Source organism: Carcharhinus amblyrhynchos, unplaced genomic scaffold (genome assembly GCF_965287045.1).
Source record: "Carcharhinus amblyrhynchos unplaced genomic scaffold, sCarAmb.v2.hapA scaffold_37, whole genome shotgun sequence".
Lineage (NCBI taxonomy): Eukaryota > Metazoa > Chordata > Chondrichthyes > Carcharhiniformes > Carcharhinidae > Carcharhinus > Carcharhinus amblyrhynchos.
The window spans coordinates 3,841,633-3,865,880 of NW_027649778.1; the positions used below are offsets into that span (position 1 = coordinate 3,841,633).

A 24,248-nucleotide genomic window follows, 5' to 3' on the forward strand; every position below is an offset into this window, starting at 1 on the left:
GCAGAAGGAGAAAAGAGAGGAAGAAGAGCAAAGATAGACCGGGAGGGTCTTGGTAGCAGAAGGCACAGCCTCATTGGTGGAGTGATTAAAGTTGGGAAATGCTTCAGAGGCCAGAATCGGAGTAGAGAAATCCTGGGTGATTGTAGGTCTGAAAGAGATACAGAAAAGGGTGGAGGCACTGATTACTTATTGGAGAGGGAAGGTGACTATGGAATGATACGAAGGTTTGGATGAGAACTTTAAAATTGAGATGTTGCTTGACTGGGACTGAATATCATAGAATCATAGAATACAAACATAGAATTGCCGAGGGTGGCCAATTAGCCCATCAATCTGTACTGACTCTTCAAAGAGCATCTTACCCAATCCCTCTTCCAGCGTGCTAGCCCTGTAACCCCTCACATTTAGCATGGCCAATCCACCTAACCTGCACATCTACGTCGGGTGAAAGATACAGAAGTCTGAGGTCATGTACCAACTGACTCAAGTACAGCTTCTTCCTGATGCTATCAGACTTTTGAATGGACCTACCTCACACTAAACTGATCTTTCTCTACACCCTAGCTATGACTGTAATGCTACATTCAACACTCTTTCCTTTCCTTCTCTATGAATGGTATGCTTTGTCTATATAGCGCGCAAGAAACAACACTTTTCACTGTATGCCAGTACATGTGACAATAATAAATCAATTCAAATCATCATTTTTAAAATTCTTTTGTTTCCCATTCCAGAATCGGAAAGTTGGGATTACTCACAGTTGCGGTATAAAGCCACTGGCTCATAATCAGGGACCCCCCACCCCAACCATTGTTGTCAGAGTTTTGGGGCCTGTGTAAACTTTTGCTGATTTTCTTGGTGGAGGGGTGTGTGTGTGTGTGTGTGTGTGTGTGTGTGTGTGTGTGTGTGTGTGTGTGTGTGTGTGTGTGTGTGTGTGTGTGTGTGTGTGTGTGTGTGTGTGTAATCGCTTGCAATGAGACCAAACAAAGCAGGGGAACCAGTCCTACAGGATGACTCAGCTCCTGGCTGTGAGCTGCTCTGGAATATTTCAGATTTATTTCAGATTATCAGTTGTTCTAAAGAACAGTGACCCTTAGCAACCTGCAGCACCAAACACAGAAAAGAGAGGCTGAACCAATTACTCAATTGCTTATCAAGGAGGCCATGCATGAAGGGTTCCATTACAACTTCAAAACACAACATGTTATGGGCTGTAAGACAATCTGGGGCAGCCCGAGGTAGGAAAGGGGGCTTTATAAATGCAAGTCCTTCTCTAACCTTCAATTGCCCTCAGACTAAGCCAAGTCTGATCTGCCTGGTCTCTCTTTACTCTTGTAACTGGTTTCGTTGTTTATGAAGTTCATTCAACTCTTCAAATCAGGTGATGAAAGTTGTTTTCTTTTTATTCTTCCACAGCGGCCAAGTTTTCTGGATTCCCGAACCGGATCCCAGCCTTCGCTGTTCCTGTGGGAATAGCTCAGCATTCATTCTGCTGTCAGCATGAATTTAGGTGACCCAGGAACAACTTTGCTTTTTGCTTTCCTGAGTATTCTGCTGGCTGTATGGTTTTGGAAAAGCAAAGAGCGGCAGAAAGGCAGGCTCCCCCCGGGGCCTCCTGCTCTCCCAATTCTGGGCAACCTGTTCCAGGTGAACATAAAGGCACCTCATAAATCTCTCATCAAGGTAAGTAACTCAGTTCCGTAATTCAAATGCCTTTTTGTTTCTTTCCAGGTTTTTCTTAAGCTTCCCCTTTAACTCATCCAAGAGGCCATTCCGTGTTGATGACCTGGGGCAGCACAGTGGCACAGTGGTTAACACTGCTGCCTCACAGCCCCAGGGACCTGGGTTCGATTCCTGGCTCGGGTCACTGTCTGTGTGGAGTCTGCAAGTTCTCCCCGTGTCTGCATGGGTTTCTTCCGGGTGCTCCGGTTTCTTCTCACAGTCCGAAAGACGTGCTGGTTAGGGTGCATTGGCCGTGCTAAATTCTCCCTCAGTGTACCCGCACAGGTGCTGGAGTGTGGCAACTTGGGGGCTTTTCACAGTAACTTCATTGCGGCATGGTGGCGCAATGATTAGCACTGCTGCCTCACAGCGCCAGAGACCCGGGTTCGATTCCCGGCTTGGGCCATTGAGGAGTCTGCACATTCTCCTTGTGTCTGCATGGGTTTCCAGGTGGTCCAATTTCCTCCCACAGTCTGAAATACATGCTGGTTAGGTGCATTGGCCATGCTAAGTTCTCCCTTAGTGAACCCGCAGAGGCGTCGGAGTGGGGCGACTAGGGGATTTTCACAGTAACTTCATTGCAGTGTTAATTTATGCCAACTGTGACTAATAAATAACAAAGGGAGAAACTATTGTTATTAATCAATGTCTAACATCAAACCATTGTGGAAACATACTGGGCTGGATTTCCATGGGGTTGTGGAGACCCTGCAGAATTTGAAAGATGGTGGGCAGGATCTAGATCTGGCAGTCCAGCTCCTATTTCCAACTGGTAGGGGAAAGGGCACGGGTGTGAGCGCACAGGCATGAATTACAAATCAGCCGGGCCATTTACGCTCCCGGGATGGCCTCAACTACAGGGTGTGTTCCAAGACTTCATGGCGGAGAAGTCAATACTCTCAAGGACTGATAAGGTGTTTAGATCTGTCAAGTTATTTAAATCCTTGGCTTTTAGTGAAGGAACGGTGAAATACTTTCAAGTCAGGATGCTAGGTGACACAGGTGAGGTCCACACCCCAAAGATGTGCTGTTAGGCTGATTGGTGTAACAAATTGTCCCTAAATTAGTCTTCCCTCAATGTGGAATGCCATAAGCATAGACAAGGGTCATGGGTGGAGAGGGGACTCATAATGTTAAAATGGCGGCACGGGCTCGTTGGGCCGAAGGGCCTGTTTCCCGTGCTGTTTTGTTCTTTGTTCTTTGTGACTTGGAGGGGAACTTCCAAGCGGTGGTGTTCCCTTCATCTGCTGCCGTTGGCCTTCTAGATGGAAGTGATCGTGGGCTTGGAAAGTGCTGTCTAACGAGCCTTGGTGAGTTGCTGCAGTACATCTTGTAGATAGTACCACATCCACAAACACTCACTCCCTCCACTGCCAGTGCACAGTTGCAAGATTCACCAAGGCTTCTTAGAAAGCAACTGGAAGTTCCCTCCAAGTCACTCACCACCCTGACTTGGAAACATATCGGCTGTTCCTTTGCAGTCGATGGGTCAAAATTCTGCAACTCCCTGTTTAAAAGCACTGTGGGTGTACCTACATCACAGGGACTGCAGCAGGTTCAAGTCAGCAACTCACCACCATCTTCTCAAGGGGCAATTAAGGATGGGCAATAAATGCTGGCCCACTGAGCGACGCCCACATTTCTCAAATGAATAGAAAAAAATTGAACTTAATTTTATTTTATCTTAGTTTAGCCCCTACAAGCTGCCTATTTTAGATACTAGGTGAGTTGGCACTGAGGATATAGGGGCAAAAGGTGGTGGTGGAGGACATGGGTTGACAGGAGTTGGTACTAATAAGGCATAGAAACTATAAAGGGGCCATGAGGATGTGTGGGTGACATGTGTTGGCATTAAGTGCAGATAGTGGGGAGCTTGGGTTAGCACATAGACTGTAAGGAGTCATCGGGCATGGATGGGGGCATGGGTGGGCATTGAGGGTACGAAGGGCCATGAGGTGAGTAGATGGGGGCATGAGTTTACATGGGCAGGGTGTGGGAGTAAGTGAGGAATGAGGGCTGCAGGGGCCAATATTTAACAAAGCAACTGGGACAGAGGGCTAGAGAACTGAGGCAGACCGTTTAGCCAGCATAGTTGGCCACTCAACATCTCTTGTGGCCACAGGTGACCAGCGTTCTGAGATGGTGCGCCCAACTCAACTCTGAACCTGCCCAATGTGGAGTGAAAATCTCGCAGTTATGGGCACTTCTTTCCTGAGGCAGATACAGTGCACTTTTCCAACTCAAGCGAGTTGCTGTAATTCCCATTACGGGGATCTGTCCATTCTTGTTTTTGGAGGCTCTTGCTGAATAGACAGTGTAGTTTTGGGCCCTGTATCCAAGGAAGGATGTACTGGCCTTGGAAAGGCTCCAGAGAAGGTTCACAAGAATGATCTCTGGAATGAGGAGCTTGTCACATGAGGAACGGTCGAGGACTCTGGGTCTGTACTCATTGGAGTTTAGAAGGATGAGGGCGGGGAGGGGGGATCTTATTGAAACTTACAGGATACTGCGAGGCCTGGATAAAGTGAATGTGGAGGGGATGTTTCCACTAGTAAGAGAAACTAGAACCAGAGGGCACAACCTCAGACTAAAGGGGTGATCCTTTAAAACAGAGATGAGGAGGAATTTCTTCAGCCAGACAGTGGTGAATCTGTGGAACTCTTTGCCACAGAAGGCTGTGGAGGCCAGGTCATTGAGTGTCTTTAAGACAGAGATAGATAGGTTCTTGATTAATAAGGGGGTCAGGGGTTATGGGAAAAAGGCAGGAGAATGGGGATGAGAAAAATATCAGCCATGATTGAATGGTGGAGCAGACTCAACGGCCCGAATTTGGCTTCTGTCTTATGGTCTGATGGTAGGCTGTTTGCGGTGGTGCGGACTGTTTGCTGAGGAAATAAGCTTTGGCTGTGAGTCCTGCTTCATACAGTGGTGTGTCGTTTGATGTTACACGGGGTGCAGTATTTTGTTTAATGGTTGGTTCTTATCTCTTGTGTCTCCACAGCTGAGTGAGCAGTATGGCCCGGTATTCACTGTCTGGCTTGGTACCTGTCCTGCAGTGGTGCTGTGTGGCTTTGAGACCATAAAGGAAGCGTTGATTGAGCACGGGCACGATTTTGACAGCAGATTTCTCCTCCCAGTCCTCCAAAAAATGTCAGGAGGCTATGGTGAGCAATCCTTTCATTCCAACTACAGCTTTTATCCTTTTAAGACTTGAGCATTTTGAATCATAGGAAGAAGCATGGGCGGCACGGTGGCCCAGTGGGTTAGCACAGCTGCCTCACAGGGACCCAGGTTCAATTCTGGCCTTGAGTCACTGTCTGTGTGGAGTTTGCACATTCTCCCTGTGTTAGGGTGGGTTGCCTCCAGATGCTCTGGTTTCCTCACATACTCCAAAGATGTGCAGGTTAGGTAATTGCCCCTTAGTGTCAGGGGGATTAGCAGGATAAATAGGGTCTGGGTAGGATTGTGTTCGGTGCAGTACCACTGGCTGAATAGCCTCCTTCATGCTGGGGGAAGCCCTGTTGACAACAGCGGGACCATAAGATCCTGGCATCCAACCCCTGGCATCTGCGCCTTCAGCTGGACTGTAAGATCCCACAACAATGTAGACAACAGCAAGATTTGAAAAGTGAGTTGAAGCCCGAGATCTGCCATGGTTGTATTGAATGGCGGAACAAGCTCGATGGGCTGAATGGTTTATTCCTGCTCCTTTTTCTTATGCTTCTCACTTGTATCATAATTTCGTAGAATCCCTACAGCGCAGAAGGAGGCCATTTGGCCCACTGAGTCTCAGACCGATCACAATCCCACCCAGGCTCTATCCCCAAGTATTTACCCTCTAATCCCCTTCATGCTAATGGCCAATCCACCTAACCTGCACATCTTTGGACTATGGGAGGAAACCAGAGCACGCAGAGGAAACCCACGCAGACACGTGACCCGAGGCCGGAATTGAACCCGGGTCCCTGGTGCTGTGAGGGAGCAGTGCTTACCCACCGTACCACCTGTGCCGCCCCTTGTGGGATGTGGGAGGACGGAAGAAAATTGGAACGCAATTCCAAAGCCTGAATGATAAACAGAAAATGTTGGAAAAACTCATGCAGGTCCAACAGTCTGTGTGTTCACAGAGAGAGAGATGGAGAGACAGACAGAAAGAGGGAGAGCCAGAGACAGAGAGATTGACAGAAAGAGAGAGACAGAGTCACCCAAGGCCGGAATTGAACCCAAGTCCCTAGTGCTGTGAGGCAGCAGAGCTAACTACTGTGCCACCGTGCCACCCTTTACTTTGCATTTGGACAGCAACTATTCAGGATGCTGCTATTCCGGCCTCCTCCACACACACATCTTTTACTTGTTCTGTTATCACTCAGTTTGGCCTTTCACCTTTATAATCTCTCCTTTCCGCCAGCCCATTACAAATCTTCCCTTCTGTTCTTTTGCCTTTTCATTTGCACAAAACCTCTTACATTTCCAGCTTTCCCCACTTTTTGGTTTCTCCCCCCACACAGATGCTCCCAGATCTGCTGGGTCTTCCTGTTTTCTGTCTTTAATTTCATACTCTCAGGATTTATCGTGTTGTCCTGTTGAGAATGAAACAGCGCTGTGAGTGTTCCTACAGCGGTGGACGGCAGCAGTGGCAGTTCACCACCACCTTCTCAAGGGGCAATTAGGGATGGGCAATAAATCCTGGCCTAGCCAGCGACGCCCACACGCCATGAACAAACAAAACTGAACGATCATTTTTGACAGCAATGAAAAAGGCCAGAAAAATAAATCAAAAATGTTCAATACATCTTGCCCATGGGGAGGTGATGGCCTAGTGGTATTATCACTAGACTATTAAGTCAGAAACTCAGCTAATGCTCTGGGGATGCAGTTCGAATCCCGCCACAGCAGATGGTGGAATTTGAATTTAATTGAAAAAATCTGGAATTAAGAATCTACAGATGACCATGAAACCATTGTCAGAAAAACCCATCTGGTTCACTAATGCCCTTTAGGAAGGAAATGTGCCATCCTTACCCGGTCTGGCCTGCATGTGACTCCAGAGCCACAGCAATGTGGTTGACTCTCAACTGCCCTTGGGCAATTAGGGATGGGCAATGATTAGAGACAGCCAGCGATGCGTCTGTCCTGCAAGTCGAAAAAAAATTGGAAAATTCAATCACAGCTAGTTTCCATTCATGTTACTGCTTCTCTTTCAGGAATTCTGGCCAGCAATGGGGAGAGATGGAAGCAGCTGAGGAGATTCTCTCTCAGCACCTTGAGGAATTTTGGAATGGGGAAGAAAGGGATTGAAGAGCGAATCCAGGGTGAAGCCCAGTTCCTGGTTGCAGCTTTCAGAAATAAAAAAGGTTTCTGACAGTAGTATTATTCTTTTCAATGACTTAGAGGTAGAATTTCCATGTACCAAACCAGGGATAGGCAGGAATCATTTCTAGGGAAAATTGGGAAGGACTAGCAGTGTGGAATGGATCATAAAATCATTGAATCCCTATAGGGCATATAGGGAGGCCATTTGTCCCATCGAGTCTGCACCGACCACAATCCCACCCAGGCTCTATCCCCATAACCCCATGCATTTACCCTTGCTAGTCCCCCTGATACTAAGGGGCAACTTACCATGGCCAATCCGCATATCTTTGGACTGTGGGAGGAAACCAGAGCACCCGGAGGAACGTGCAAACACCACACAGACAGTGACCCGAGCCGGGAATCAAACCCGGGTCCCTGGCTCTGTGAGACAGCAATGCTAACCACTGTGTCGCCATGCCACCCTTGGGATGCAAAGTAAATTTTGACATGATGGCTTTGGCTTTAAAATTAATTTTGCCTTGATAGAGAATTTATCTATCTGAAATTCAGAAGCTCAGTAATATAACACCTACACAGTCTATGACACAGAAACAGACTCATCAATTTGTGCAAAGTTGGGTTATAATTCCAGTCACCTTGGAGTGCTTGCATCATCAGCATGCAAGATGCATGGGCCATCAGATGGTTTAAATAATGGGCACTAGTGATGTGGAAACTAGTTTCTGTTTGTCCTCATGGCCATTTCTTGTCACAAAGGTTCCATTTTTAAAAAATGTTTATTTATTTGTATCACTAGTAGGCTCACATTAACACTGCAATGAAGCTTCTGTGAAAATCTCCTAGTTGCCACGCTCCGGCACCTGTTCGGGTACAATTCTGGCCTTGGATCTCTGACTGTGGAGTTTGCACTTCCGCCCTCTGTCAGCGTGGATTTCCTCCCACAGTCTAAAGATGTGCAGGTTAGGTTGATTGGCCATGCTAAATGATCCTAGTGTCAGGGGAATTAGCAGTGTGAATGCATGGGGTTATGGGAATAGAGCCTGGGTAGGATTGTGGTCAGTATACCCTCGATGGGCCAAATGGCCTCCTTCTGTACCGTAGGGATTCTATGATAGCTCAGCTAGTCAATAGCAGCGAGTAGCTGAGCCAAAGACCAGGAATGCTCCATGTTCAATCCTCTGAATTGTTTGGGTGGTATGGTGTTGGGGCTAATGCATTAAGCCTCAGCCCTTGAATTAGGAGGGAAATGGAAGTTCTTGTTCCCAGTGACTCCTCTCCCACATCTTCCATTGAGAGGGTACATATATGGATGTCGGATGGGGGGAAGAATTAGACCACAGGTAGCTAATTGGCAATTTTACCGGAAATTCCTATTCTGTAATGTCCATAAAACTTTTGGTATTGCCTGTGTAGCATTCTGTACCTTTCTAACTGGCCTCTTCCAATGGTATCAGGGAACCCGTTTAACCCAGACTTTCTACTGAGATGTGCCGCTTCAAATATCATCTGTTCCATTGTCTTCGGAGATCGTTTTGAATATGAAGATAGAGAGTTTCTCTCGTTGTTGGAGCTGATTGCAGAAAATGGTCGAATCCTAAGCAGCCCCTGGTTGCAGGTGCTTCTTTCTATTTTAGATCATAATGTGACTGAAACTGTGTATATAAATCACTAAAATGTGAAGGACAGATTCAAAACAAAAATGAAAGGGTAATGGGATGCCGGTCTTTATATCTAAACAACTAGAATATAGGGACATAGTAGTGATATTGTAGTTATACAAAACTCTGGTTAGACCACACCAACTGGAAGGAGTTCTGGCCCCCATACTTTAGAATCATAGAATTCCTACAGTTCAGAAAGAGGCCATTTGCCATTTTCTCTGAATAAGCATCTTACCCTGGCCGAACCACCAACCTATTCCAGTAACACCACATATTTACCCTGGTAATAACCTCTAACCTACACATCATTGTTCACTAATGTGTAATTTAGCATGACCAATCCATCTAACTTACACATCTTTGGACACTAAGGTGCAATTTAGCATGGCCAATCCATCTAACCTACACATCTTTGGATACTAAGGTGCAATTTAGCATGACCAATCCATCTAACCTGCACATCTTTGAACATTAAGGTGCAATTTAGCATGGCCAATCCATCTAACCTGCACATCTTCGGACAGTAAGGTGCAATTTAGCATAGCCAATCCACATAACCTACACATCTTTGGATAGTAAAGTGCAATTTAGCATGGCCAATCCACCTAACCTGAACATCTTCGGACAGTAAGGTGCAATTTAGCATAGCCAATCCACATAACCTACACATCTTTGGATAGTAAAGTGCAATTTAGCATGGCCAATCCACCTAACCTGAACATCTTTGGACACTAAAGTGCAATTTAGCATAGCCAATCCACCCAACTGCTCATCTTTGGAGTGTGTGTGGGAACTGGAGCACTTGGAGGAAACCCACACAGACACGGAAGAACGTGCCTTGTTACCCGAGGGCAGAATTGAACCTGGTTCCTGGCACTGTGAGGCAGCAGCGCTATCCACTGTGCCGCCCTTAGGGACATGGTAGTGATACTGTAGTTATACAAAGCTCTGGTTAGACTGTGAGCAGTTCTGGCCCCCACCATACCTTAGAAACGATGTATTAGCCTTGGATGGAGTGTAATGTAGACTTAGCAGAATAGTAAGTGGAGTTGAAATGTTCAATGATGCGAAGGGGTTATTCAAGCTAAGGTTGGATTCGCTGAATATTGAAAGCTAAGGGACGATTTAACTGAAGTTTTTAAGATATTTCCAGGTTTGAGTGTAGTTGGAAAGAAACTATTTCTGTCAACTGCAGAACCTAGAATTACGAGACAGCCTAAAAATTAGAATCAGAGCTTTCAACAGTGAATTTAAGAAAGACTTCTACACTCAGGCTGTGTGGTGGAAATGTGGAATTCTTTTCTCCAAACAGAAGTTAATGCTGAATAAATTGTTAATTTTAAATCTGTGATTGATAGATTTCTGCTAAACAAAGCTATTGAAGAGAACTGGGTAAAGGCAGGTTGCATGGAGTTAGGCCATAGATCAACAGGTTCACAGCACCTCGAAAGTGGACTCAAAGATGACAGAGTGGTGAAGAAGGCATTTGTCATGCCTGGTTTCATTGGTCAGAGCATTGGGTACAGGAGTTGGGGCATCTTGTTGAAGTTGTACAAGGCATTAGTAAGGCCACATTTGGAATACTGTGTGCAGTTCTGGTCACCCCATTGTAGAAAGGATATTATTAAACTAGAAAGAGTGCAGAAAAGATTTACTAGGATGCTACGGGGACTTGATGGTTTGAGTTATAAGCAGAGGCTGGATAGACTGGGACTTTTTATCTCTGGAGTGTAGGAGGCTGAGGGGTGATCTTATAGAGGTCTATAAAATAATGAGGGGCATAAATCAGCTAGATAGTCAACATCTTTTCCTCAAGGTAGGGGAGTCTAAAACTAGAGGGCATAGCTTTAAGGTGAGAAAGGAGAGTACAAAAGGTCCAGAGGGGCAATTTTTTCCCACCATGTTCTGTTGAGAAAAAGATCCAAAAATCTGAGATCACACACAAACCGACTCAAGAACAGTTTCTTCGCTGCTGTCATTAGACTTTTGAATGGACCAACTCGCATTAAGTTGATCTTTCTCTCCACTCTAGCTATGACTGTAACACTACATTCTGCACTCTCTCCTTTCCTTCTCTATGAACGGTCTGCCTTGTCTGTATAGTGTGCAAGAAACGACACTTTTCACTGAAATCAAATACATGTGACAATAATAAATCAAAACAGGGTCCAAGCATGGTACAGATTGAGGAGGGAGGAAAGGGATTGAACTGAAGAGCAATGGGGGAGTGTCAGGAGGAAAAGTTGGAGACTTAAAGCTCTGCATTCTATAGAAAGGCTGGTTAAGATTGCACCTTATCAGGATCTACAAACTATTAGTTAACATCTCAGGAATCACAGAATGTTACTTGAACTGAAGGTAGATGAAAAGTGGCAGAGGACAATTAGTTAAAACTAATTTTAAAATGGATATCAGCAATGCCTCTTAAATATCACAAGTCACTGTCTGTGTGGAGTTTACACATTCTCCCCATGTCTGTGTGGGTTTCCTCCAGGTGCTCCGGTTTCTTCCCACAGTCCAAAGATGCGGGTTAGATTGATTGATTGGCCATGCTAAATTGCCCCTTAGTGTCAGGGGGATTAGGTAAAAGGTAAATATGTGGGATTATGAGACTAAGGTGGGATTGTGGTTGGTACAGACTCGATGGGCCAAATGCCCTCCTTCTGCACTGTAGGGGTCTATGATTCTATAAGATCAGAACTGTTTGGGATGGTCTAACCAGTGGGGTATTGGGAGCCATAACATTGAGGTTAAAGTACACAGAATGCTGTAACAGGGGAGTTAACACAGAGATGACCTTTGTGCTCAGGTTAAACTGCAAAGCACTGGCTGCTTTCCAGCTTCTGAAATCACAGTGGGTCATGGGAATCATAATAAGACCACTCAATCCTGAGTCCAAGATGATATTCCAACAAGAAATTCTCTTTCATATCAGTCGTTGCTCCCCCATCCTGATCTCCCTAGAATATAATCAAACTCAAAACCTCAAAATTCAGCCTCTCAGCAGGGGTCAGTGCAACTCCTTTTAAACCTAGAATCAGCTATCTTCAATGGGAGCCTGTCTCACATGTCTACTATTCTGCATGGGTGGGTGCAGGGCAGATTCTTTCATTATCTTTCTAATACAGCTTGAATCAGACAATCCCTACAGTGTGCAGAAAGAGGCCATTCAGCCCATCGAGCTTCCACTAATTCTCTGACATCTTACCCAGGCCGTCTCCCACATATTTACCATGTTTGCAGCAAGATTTCGCCAGGGATTATATTGACAGCTTTCTCATTAAGATTGAAGAGGTACTGAGAGTCGCTTCCTTATATAACCGCACATTCAAAATCTTGCATCTCCTCCCCTAAAAATGAACAATTTTCCAGGAACCAATCTGGTGAATTAAACAGTACCATTTGGCTCATCGAGTCGTAACGACTCTCTAACAGAGCATTTTACCCTGGCCTACTTCCTTCTCTATCCGCGTAATCCCACACATTTACCTCCCTAATCCCGCTACCCATCTCTGGCCACTAAGGGGTAATTCACCATGGCCAATCCCCCTAACTCACATATTCCTGATACTAGGTTACACATCTTTGGACACTAAGGGGCAATTTAACATGGCCAATCCACCTAATCTGCACATTTTGGGACACTCAGGGGCAAATTAGCATGGCTAATCCACCTAATTTACACATCTTGGGTCACTAAGGGGCAATTTAGCATGGCTAATCCATCTAACCTACACATCTTTGGACACTAAGGGGCAATTTAACATGGCCAATGCACCTAACCTACACATCTTGGGACACCAAGGGGCAATTTAGCATGATCAATCCACCTAACCCGCATATCTTTGGATTGTGGAAGGAAAGCAGAGCACCAGGAGGAAATCCATGCAGACTTGGGGAGAACATGCAGACTCCACACAGACAGTGATCCAAGGCCAGAATCGAACCCGGGTCCCTGGCACTGTGAGACAACATTGTGCCACTCCTTTCGACTCATGTGAATTTTGTATAGGTGTCTTATATTGGCATATCAGTGTAATCTCCCCTGGATGGTGGCCCAGCACTGGATAAGGAGATGGAACTGATGTAGTGTTCCACTGATGATATCTGATTCACACTGACCAGTTGACAGCTGGCCTATTGGCTGGAAAGACTAATTGGGTTAATGAAAATATTGTTTGCTTTGCAGATGTACAATAACTTCCCAAAGATCATGGACCTTCTGCCTGGGCCTCACAAGAAGATCTTGCAGAATGTAGCAGATTTGAGTAACTTTCTGAATAAAAGCATTAAAAGTCACAAAGAAAGTTTGCAACAAGATTTCGCCAGGGATTATATTGACAGCTTTCTCATTAAGATTGAAGAGGTACTGAGAGTCGCTTCCTTATGTAACCGCACATTCAAAATCTTGCATCTCCTCCCCTAAAAATGAACAATTTTCCAGGAACCAATCTGGTGAATTAAACAGTACCATTTGGCTCATCGAGTCTGTACCGACTCTCTAACAGAGCATCTTATCCAGGCCTACTCCCTTCTCTACCTCCGTAATCCCACACATTTACTTCACTAATCCCCCTATCCATCCCTGGACACTAAGGGGTAATTTACCATGGCCAATCCCCCTAACTCACGTACCCCTGCCACTAAGGGGTAATTTAGCATGGCCAATTCCCCTAACCTACATATCACTGGACACTAAGGGGTAATTTACCATGGCCAATTCCCCTAACCTACACATCCCTGGACACTGAGAGGTAATTTACCATGGCCAATCCCTCTAACCTACACATTTAAACATAGACCAAATGGAATTGTAGGATCTCTACAATGCAGAAAGGGGCCATTTGGCCAATCGAGCCTGTACTGACAACAATCCCACCCAGGCCCTATCTACATAACCCACCATACTTACCCTGTTAGTCCTCCTGTCACTAAGGACAATTTTAGCATGGCCAATCCCCTAACCTGCACATCTTTTGGAGTGTGGGAGGAAACCAGAGCACCCGGAGGAAACCCACACAGACACGGGGAGAATGTGCAGATTCCAAACAGGCAGTGACCCGAGGCTAGAATTGAACCCCGGTCCCTGGCGCTGTGAGGCAGCAGCCTCCCATCCATTGACTCTGTCTACACTTCCCACTGCCTCGGAAAAGCAGTCAGCATAATTAAGGACCCCACGATCCTGGACATTCTCTCTTCCATCTTCTTCCATCGGGAAAAAGATACAAAAGTCCAAGATCAAACATGGACCGACTCAAGAACAGCTTCTTCCCTGCTGCCATCAGACTTTTGAATGGACCTACCTTGCATTAAGTTGATCTTTCTCTACACCCTAGCTATGACTGTAACACGACATTCTGCACTTTCTCTCTTTTCCTCCTCTATGAACGGTATGCTTTGTCTCTATAGCGCGCAAGAAACAATACTTTTCACTGGATACCAACACATGACAATAATAAATCAAATCAAATCAAATAGGTGCTAACCAGCGTGTCACCCATTAACCACTGTGCCACAGTGCTTGTGTTGAAGTTTTCTCCAAATGAAAGAAGTCATTTGGGACCTGGTTTGTAAACAAATGATTACATACAATGTAAGAACATTAATGTTTTAAAGGTAGATTCATTTGTTTTCCTTCAGGAGAAACACAAGCCTGATTCAGAATTCACTGACAATAACTTGTTGATGTCAGCATTGAGTTTATTTCTGGCTGGGACGGAAACCACCAGCACAACGCTGCAATGGACTCTCCAAATTCTGGCAAAGTATCCGCAGATTCAGGGTAAGCACCGTTCCTCAGAGTAACTGGAGGATGTGTCTCAACAGAACCACTCATATCCAACAAGGGGCATACACGCGATGGGTCGTATGAGGGCTGCTCTTGGATGTTTTGAGAGTAGCCTAGTCGTTAGTGTGTGCTTAAACTGGACCAGATGCTGGGCAACACGACAGCTCAGTGACTATCACTGTTTGCTGTGCAGATACATGGGTTTGGGCCAGCGTCTGCAGGAGTTTGTGCATTCTCCCCGTGCTTGCGTGGGTTTTGTCCCAGTGCTCCGGTTTCCTCCCACACCCCAAAGATGTGCTGTTAGGCTGATTGGTGTAACAAATTGTCCCTAAATTAGTCTTCCCTCAATGTGGAATGCCATAAGCATAGACAAGGGTCATGGGTGGAGGGGGGACTCATAATGTTAAAATGGTGGTGCGGGCTCGTCGGGCCGAAGGGCCTGTTTCCCATGCTGTGTTGTTCTTTGTTCTTTGAATGTCCGTGATGGAGAAAGGAAATATTCCCATTTCAGAGACCCCAGTAGAACCGAGTTACTGGGTAAAGCTCCATAAGCTCTGCTTCTATAGTGGGTCAGCCACAGAAACCATCTCATAGAGTCATAGAATCCCCACAGTCCAAGAGGAGGTCATTCGGCCCATCAGGTCTGCACTGATTCTCTAAGAGTATCTGACCCAGGCCCACTCCCTTCCCTATCTCTGTAATCCCACACATTTACCTCACTAATCCCCCTAATCTACACATTCTTGGACACTAAGGGATAATTTAGCATGGCCAACCCACCTAAACTACACATCTTTGGACATTAAGGGGCAATTTAGCATGGCCAATCCACCTAACCTACACATCTTTGGACATTAAGGGGCAATTTAGCATGGCCAATCCACCTAACCTACACATCTTTGGACATTAAGGGGCAATTTAGCATGGCCCATCCATCTAATCCACACATCTTGGGACACTAAGGGGCAATTTAGCATTGCCAATCAACCTAACCTACATTTCTTTGAAACTGTGGAGGAAACTGGAGCACCCAGAGGAAAGCCCCTGCAGATTTGAGCCAGTGTCTGTGGGAGTTTGCGCATTCTCCCCGTGCTTGCGTGGGTTTTCTCCGGGTGCTCCGGTTTCCTCCCACGCCCCAAAGATGTGCTGTTAGGCTGATTGGCAGGAATAAATTGTCCCTAAATCAGTTTCCCTCAATCTGGATGGCCATAAAACATTAGACAGGGGTCGTGGGTAGAGAGGTGGACTGGTGGTGTTGAGATGGCGGCGCAGGCTTGTTGGGCCGAAGGGCCTGTTTCCCAGGCTGATTTTGTTCTTTGTTCAGACACAGGGACAATGTGCAACTCCGCACGGACAGTGACCCAAGCTGGGAATCGAACCCGGGTCCTTGGTGCTGTGAGGCAGCAGCGCTAACTGCTGTGCCATCATGCTGTTTCTCATCCCATTCTGACTGTAATTGCAGCTAAAGCTAGATCAGGTTTATTGTTGTACCCTTGGCCTTACTATCTCCTATGATCTCAGAACCTGAAGGTGCCACCAAGAAACTCTGCCTTGAGGTTTGCTGCCTATAAGCCCTTTACTTCAAAACTTGCAACTTTTAAAAAGTCCAACTAGAATCTTGCTCCTAAATCTGTGGAGAATCTGATAGCTGCCCTTTCACAAACCCAGACTGTATCAGTTCATTCAATCTCAGTGGTAGAAAAGCTTTTAAAAATAGTAAATCAGAACAAAAATTAATTAAAGAAAACCATTGTGTTTTTTATTAATGGTAAATCACTTTTAACTAGATTGAGTTTTTTTATGAGGTAATGGAGATGGTTGATGAGGGTGATCTAGTTGGTTACCCCCTCTTACCTCTCTTTCAAATCAACCTCACTCTACCACAATTGTTATCAATGCTGCGATGATCAGTGCCGTTTTGTACCTTCCTTTCTCATTTCCTCTAACTTGCATCCATTGGATACTCACCAAGGCTTCTCGGGAAGCCCCTTCCAAACCTACATCCTCTGTCACCTTGAAGAAGGGCAGCAAGTGCATGGGAACGCCGCCGCCTCTAAGACCCCCATGTACCATTCTGAATTGGACATAAATCACTGTTCCTGCATTGTCACTGCGTCCAAATTCTGGAATTCCCTACATAACATGGCTATGGGAACACCTTCATCACAGGGTTTACAATTACGCGGCACAAAGGCTGGCATCTACTACCTCACAGCACCAAGGACACAGGTTCGATTTCCAGCTTGGGTCATTGTCCGTGTGGAGTTTGCACATTCTCTCCGTGACGGCATGGATTTCCTCCAGGTGCTCTGGTTTCCTCCCACAATCTGAAAGACTTGTTGCGTAGGTGCTAAGTTCTCCCTCAGTGTACCCGAACAGGATTGTGGCGACTAGGGAATTTTCACAGTAACTTTATTGCAGTGTTAATGTAAGCCTACGTTTGACACTAATAAATAAACTTTAAAACTTTAAACATTTCAAGGGCAACTGGGCATGAGCAAAAAGTGTTGGTCCCTCCATTGACCCTGAAATAAATGAAAGCTTCCATTCTGAATACCCAAGTCTTCTCTGCACACAAGACTCATTTCAGTACTTCCTACTCTCATTCTTTGCCAGCACCTCAAATCAGTCTAAGATACTTACCCTCGTTAATCTTTCCTTCCCCCCATGGATGTTCCAAATGCAAATCTGACGTACTGAATCTTGGATTAAGGATAATGATGCCTCTCAGTGATTCTACAGAGTAAAACACACAAAAACCATTTAATTTCGCAATGGTCTTGCGATTGGATAAGAATGTCTTATGAACTGATAGTCAAATGATAAAACATTGAGAATTGTGCGGAATGTGTTCGGAGTTGAGTGGTGCTTGAAAACAAAGTACAATTTAAAATAATTGTGAAATTGCCTTCCGCCCTCAGAGAGAATTCATCAAGAGATTGAGGAGGTGATTGGCTCCTCTCGATGTCCGACTATTGAAGATCGAGCAAAAATGCCGTACACTGACGCTGTCATACATGAGGTCCAACGATACATCGACCTAGTCCCCATGGATCTCCCACACATGACATCAAACGATGTAGAATTCAGAGGATATCTGATCCCTAAGGTTAGAATGTTATATTTATCTAAATTTGTATAGTATCTCAGGATATCAAAATATCAGATAAGAAACTATCATCGATTGTTGTAAAAATGCATCTGGTTCACTAATGTTCCTTAGGGAAGGTCCATTGAACCTGCACTGATAACAATCCCACCAAGGCCCTATCCTTGTAGCCCCATGTATTTACCCTGGTAAGGGTCAATTTAGCATGGCCAATCCATCTAACCCACACATCTTTGGAATGTGGGAGGAAACCGGAGCACCCGGGAGGAAACCCACGCAGACACGGCGGGGGGAGTGTGCAGATTCTGGACAGTGGCCAAGGCCAGAATCAAACCCAGGTCTCTGGCGCTGTGAGGCAGCAGTGCTAAGCACTGTGCCACACTTGCCCATAATTCTAATGTAACTTTCTTATCTGCCAGTGGAGGGGCAATGGTCTTGTGGCATTATTGCTAGACTATTAATCCAGAAACTCAGCTAATGTTCTGGGGACCCGGGTTCAAATCCTGCCACGGCAGACGGTGGAATTTGAACTTAATAAAAAGTATCTGGACTTAAGAATCTACTGGTGACCATGAAACTATTGTCGGAAAAATCACTAATGTCGTTACCCGGTCTGGTCTACACGTGACTCCAGAGCCATAGCAATGTGACTGAATCTCAGCTGCCCTCTGAAATGGCCTAGCAAGACATTCAGTTGTCAAGAAGGCAGGTCACCACTATCTTCTCAAGGGCAATTAGGGATGGGTAATAAATTTTGGCCCTGCCCATGTCTCACGAATGAATTAAAAAAAGAACTGACAGCGTTGTTTTGTACTTCACGTGAGTGAACACTCTTCATTTGTGAATGATGCAAGCTATTCCACTGCGAATGTCATCACAGCCAAGCTGATTTGGCCGCTGCAAACTATCCGCACGCAAGCTCACTCTTAACAGTAGATTTTACTGGATAATGTTCTGGAGTGGGAAATTTGATATGCCCCTACCTTCCCTATCCAACCCTTCATTAGACAGCGATGGTGAGGCTCAATGTAACATCTCCATTATTACTCCAGCTAACATAAATAACTCAGTTAAACTCAGGGATCAAATCTGTGACCTCCTGGTCGTCAAAAGGAAATCAGACATTATGCTAAATGAGAGATCCTATGTATGCTTCAGTCTGTGGAAAGACTTAATTTTAAGGTGTTTCCGCCTATGCAACTAACTTGGCTAACGTGACTACATGTAGAATCAGAAGGCTAAGAAATGATTACAATCCTGAAGGGTACACAATGCAGGCAAACAGTAGCATAATCACAGCTGCAATGATTGTTTTTCTAAGTCAGAGACAGGCGGCAAAAAACATTTCCGATAACGAGACAAGGGTTGAAATATAGTTTGGATTTTAGTGTGTGCTTTTTCAGTTTGTTTTCGAGATCGGTTCAGTTCACTGAAGCTCAGTACAGGGACTGGCAGTAGAACTCTCCCAAGTTCGCTTTTTTCCTTTACTGCTTCTGTCATATTAAATGTTTTAAATTCTGTTCAGTCAAAGAAAACCATTTTAAAACTCATGTCAGTGCCTGCCCCCTCATGTAATCAAATGAATGAATGGATCCAGCACTAAACCACCATGGAGGTTTCAGGGTTGACGTGCTGTAATAGACTGCAGGCAGTTTTGGATGTAAATGCTGCTTGCTTCCTTGTCTGACTTGCAATCATTTTATCTTTAGGGAATGCTTGTGTTACCTGTACTGTCATCAGTTCTGAAAGGCACCAGCCAATGGGAGGTTCCAGAATCCTTTCACCCCAACCACTTTCTTGATGAAAATGGATGCTTCAAGAATAGTGAAAGCTTCATGCCGTTCTCTGCAGGTACAAGCTTTTCCCTAATATATGATCTAAATTCTGCTTATCTTCTGGCCAAGAGTTAGCTTTGTGATGTTAGTGTATCTTTAAAAGATTTAGTTTAAAAAAAAATCATATTCTCTGTAGCTCCCAGCCTCAGCTGATGTCACTGTTACCGAGCTGTCTGGAGGAGTTCCTTTTATTGCTCCTTAAGTAGGCGGCATGAAGGTACACTGGTTAGCACTGCTGCCTCACATCTCCAGGGACCCGGGTTCAATTCCAGCCTCGGGTCACTGTCTGTGTGGACGTTCTCCCTATGTCTGTGTGGGTTTTCTCTGGGTACTCCGGTTTCCTCCCACAGTCCAAAGATGTGTGGGTTAGGTTGATTGGCTGTGCTAAATCGTACCTAGTGTTAGGAGGATCAGTAGGGTAAATATGTGGGGTTACAGGAATAGGGTTTGGGTAGGATTGTGCTCAATGGGCTGAATGGTCTCATTCTGCACTTAGGGATTCTATGATTAGCCATAATCTAAACGGCTTAAATGGGGGTTTTTATGTTTACTCTGGCATTAGTTTTATGGTCCTGCATCTTTAGGAGAAAAGGTCATGGGTTCCAGATGGGTTCCAGATTTTTTCCCCTTCCTAGAGAGCGTAAAGTTTTTTTTTTCCTGTTTGGCTGCAGGAAGAGTTTAGTTTTAGAAGGAACATCAACCTTTGGAAAAAAAGTCTTTCTCTCCCTGGTTTTGGAAATTTTGTTGGGTTATCTGAAAGCAAGTTGTTTTGTTTTTGTTTGAAATTGATAAAAGTTCTTGCTAATTTTCTTACTAAAGATGTTAACTATATTCTTAAAAAACTTTGTTTGGTAAAAGCTCCCTAGTGGGTCGCTTGAACCATACCTGAAGTGAAACCTATCATGCTTATCCCAGCCAAATTCAAGGTGCAAAACTTATGATCCAGGCGGGCTCCATAAAACATTTTGGAGTTTCTGACCTAACCATAATAGTATGCATTTGAAAGACTGCTGAAGAAGCAAAATGAAGGAACAGTCCCTAATTTTTTTACTGGGAGGTTAGTAGCTAACACAACCTGTCTATTATATGTTGGTAAAATGACAGTTATTATAAAGAGCACATTTGCTCTATATAATGATTAACGGACTGAAATGTTGGTGTCCAAAGTAAACATACCTTAATAAATGTGAATAGCTGGTCAAAAACCTAAACTTTGACATCTGTGGCAATAACTACCACATGGAAATGGTGGCAATTGAAAGGTAAGCATTCAGGTGCAGCAGGTAGTAAAGAAGGCAAATGGTATGTTGGCCTTCATTGCGAGAAGTTTTGAGTACAGGAGCAGGGATGTGTTATTGCAATTATACAGGGCCTTGGTGAGGCCACACCTAGAGTATTGTGTGCAGTTTTGGTCTCCTTTTCTGAGGAAGGATGTTCTTGCTCTCAAGGGAGTGCAGCGAAGGTTTGCCAGGCTGATTCCGGGGATGGTGGGACTGAATTATGAGGAGAGATTGACTAGGTTAGGATTGTTTTCGCTTGAGTTCAGACAAATGAGGGAGGGGGGGTGCTAACATAAAAACTTATAAACTTCTAACAGGACTAGACAGGGTAGATGCAGGGAAGATGTCCCGATGTTGGAGGTGTTCAGAACCAGGGGTCACAGTGTAATGATTTAGGGTAGACATTTGAGATGGAGGTGAGGAGACATTTCTTCACCCAAAGAGTGGTGAGCCTGTGGGATTCATTAGCACAGGAAGGAGTTGATGCCAAAACATTGAATGTATTAAAGAGGCGACTGGATATAGCACTTGGGGAAAACGGGATCAGTGGTTATGGGGAGAAAGCAGGATGAGGCTGGTAAGTTGGACAATCAGCCACGATTGTAATGAATGGTGGAGCAGGCTTGAAGGGCCGAATGGCCTCCTCCTATCTTCTATGTTTCTATGTCAGCAGGTTATAAATTTGCTCAATTTTGACACTCACCTTACTCGAGGTATACTGAAATACTTATTTGTGGTAAAACTTGAAAAATTTTCAAATCAAGCAGTAGACGATGGTACACTGGTCAGTACCATTACCTCACTGCGCCAGGGACCCGGGTTCGATTCCTGGCTTGGGTCACTGTCTGCGTGGAGCTTGCATGTTCTCCCCGTGTCTGTGTGGATTTCCTCTGGATGCTCCGGTTTCCTCCCACAGACTGAAAAACGTGCTGGTTAGGCTGCATTGGTCGTGCTAAATTCTCCCTCTTAGCTAAAAAAAACTAGGGGAATTTTGCAGTAACTTCATTGCAGTGTTAATCCTTACTTGTGACACTAATAAATAAACTTTAACTTTACTCTAGAGGGTGCAGATTCTGAAAGTGTTTTTTGCTTTAATTGCACTCTTTCAGTTTCTTGATTGTAGATGTTTGCTCAGAAGATGTGCACAGTTAAGCATATATACCCCAACTGCATGAATACGGGTCAAGCATTTGTTATTAAAATGAGTGATTTGGGCAGAGGAAGGGTTGTGCTCAGTGCTCTGTAAATCATTGTGGTATATGGGAATGCTTCATGCCAATCTCACTAGCACAGACACAATGGGCTGAAAGGCCTCTTTCTGTGCTGTGAAACTCTATAGGCGAAATTTTACCATCCCACCCATAGCAGGAATTGTAGCAGGTGGGACGTGGACCATGGAAAGGTCTGTTGACCTTGGTGGGACTTTCTTACCTTGGTGCAAGCGCGACCCTATGACTCTAAGGTACAGAAACTGAACCAGCACCCTGTTCATTAACAGAACATCATTCAAAACAAAATTGTCAGTTGAATGCTTTTAGAGGCGTGTGTTAAATTATACCTTGTGTTTTTTTTAACAGGGAAGAGGAAGTGTCTGGGAGAGTCCTTGGCTCGGATGGAACTCTTCCTCTTCTTGACCACTATGCTCCAGAACTTTGTCTTCAACACTGATATTGACCGCAAGGATATCAACATCTCATCATTGTCCAGTGGACTCCTCCATATACCCCATGTGTACAAGTTCTGTGCTATTTCTCGTTAAGCCAATTATGAATTTTACCTTTTGGTGTTGGAACTTCTACTGTTCTTTTATCTAAGAATTCAAAACCTGTACATGTTCTGTGATTTTTATATATTATTTAATCTAAATGCAGCCTTACCTTCAGAACTTTATTTCTCCACTGGTGTTGTTCGTGGAATTACTGACTTGCCCCAGGTGTGACTCACAGCAACAGTTTTTTTTTTAGCTATGTGTAATAAATCCTCGGAGGCGGAAGTCCCTTCCCCAAAATTCCTTTATTTACAAGATCCAACAACACTACAGCGAGTGCTCTCAGTCTGCAGTCTCTACCAGAGTGCCAGAGGAACTGACACTCCTGTTTCAGTACAGAGCATGGGGGCTCCCCGACTGGACCATTAATCTGACCCTTAATCAGAGATACCTTTTTGTGGTCAGTACGGAGATTGAACACGCGACCTTGGCGTTATTAGCACTACGCTTTAGCCATCTGAGCTAACCAGCCCACGGCTCGGGCCACTTCACCCTTACAGGCCGACCCTCAATTGCCGGATTAAAATTGTTACACTGTCTGCCCTCTTTCTAGTAGGGAACTCCTTACTTACTTTCATACAGTACAGGTCAATGATGTTCCGAGTGTAACGTTAACTCTCTCTACACACGCTACCAGACCTGCGTCTCCTCTCTTTATTTCAGATTTCCAGCATCCGCAGTATTTTGCATTTTTAAACATCGTTACTGGCCACCGGGCGGGATTCTCCTGCCACACTGGCTTCAAAACCGGAGAATCCCGTTCGAGGTCAGTGGACCTTTGCATGGTCCACCCACCTTGCCTGCTACAATTCCTGGGGTTGGCGGGACAGGAGAATTTTGGCCACTATTATTAAAGCATCAAACCACTTGATATTTCCTAATAAAATTACATGTATCGGAAAAGTTGACGGGAACTGTGCCAACATAACTGTTTAAATATATGTAAAAATCTATCTTATTTCTGGTGGCATTGTATATGAAAACCAGTGTAATCCACTGTATTAAATGATGAACTTATTAAATGACTGAATCTATTACAAATATAAATATAAAGAAACCATTGCTTGCTTTGAAATTGTACAATAACGCTGCGTGCTATGTTTGTTTATTCTTTATGTTATAAGAACATAAGAACATAAGAAATAGGAGCAGGAGTAGGCCATCTAGCCCTTCGAGCCTGCCCCGCCATTCAATAAGATCATGGCTGATCTGTCGCTGCTCAGTTCCACTTTCCCACTTTCTCCCCATAACCCTTAATCCCCTCTCTTATCAAAAACCCATCAACCCACGTCTTAAAAATATTTAGCGAGGCAGCCTCCACCACTTCAACGGGCAGAGAATTCCAGAGATTCACCACCCTTTGAGTGAAGAAGTTCCTCCTCAACTCCGTTCTAAACCGCCCCCCTTTTATCTTGAGGCTGTGCCCCCTAGTCCTACTGTCTTTTTTGAGCGGGAAGAGTCTCTCCACCTCTATCCTATTCATCCCATTCATCACCTTATACATCTCAATGAGATCTCCCCTCATTCTTCTAAACTCTAACGAGTACAAGCCCAGTTTATTCAGCCTCTCCTCATAGCTCAACCCCCTCAACTCCGTTATCAGCCTAGTAAACCTCCTCTGCACTCCCTCCAAGGCCAAAATATCTTTGCGCAGGTGCGGCGCCCAAAACTGCACACAGTACTCCAGCTGCGGCCTCACCAATGCCCTATACAGCTGCAGCAAGACCTCCCTACTTTTATATTCAATCCCCCTCGCTATGAAGGCCAGC

General features: G+C 44.9%; 1 protein-coding gene across 1 annotated transcript; it reads left to right on the plus strand.

Moving 5' to 3' along the window:
* The first annotated feature begins 1,421 nt into the window (after positions 1 to 1,421).
* On the plus strand, positions 1,422 to 22,984 carry LOC145362255 (cytochrome P450 2C18-like). Its single transcript, XM_080218330.1, has 9 exons — positions 1,422 to 1,683; positions 4,724 to 4,886; positions 6,927 to 7,076; positions 8,493 to 8,653; positions 12,889 to 13,065; positions 14,340 to 14,481; positions 17,409 to 17,596; positions 19,306 to 19,447; positions 22,289 to 22,984. Exons 1-9 carry the CDS (start codon positions 1,501 to 1,503, stop codon positions 22,468 to 22,470), a joined length of 1,488 nt encoding a protein of 495 aa, XP_080074456.1. The 5' UTR covers positions 1,422 to 1,500; the 3' UTR covers positions 22,471 to 22,984.
* Positions 22,985 to 24,248: the final 1,264 nt, after the last annotated feature.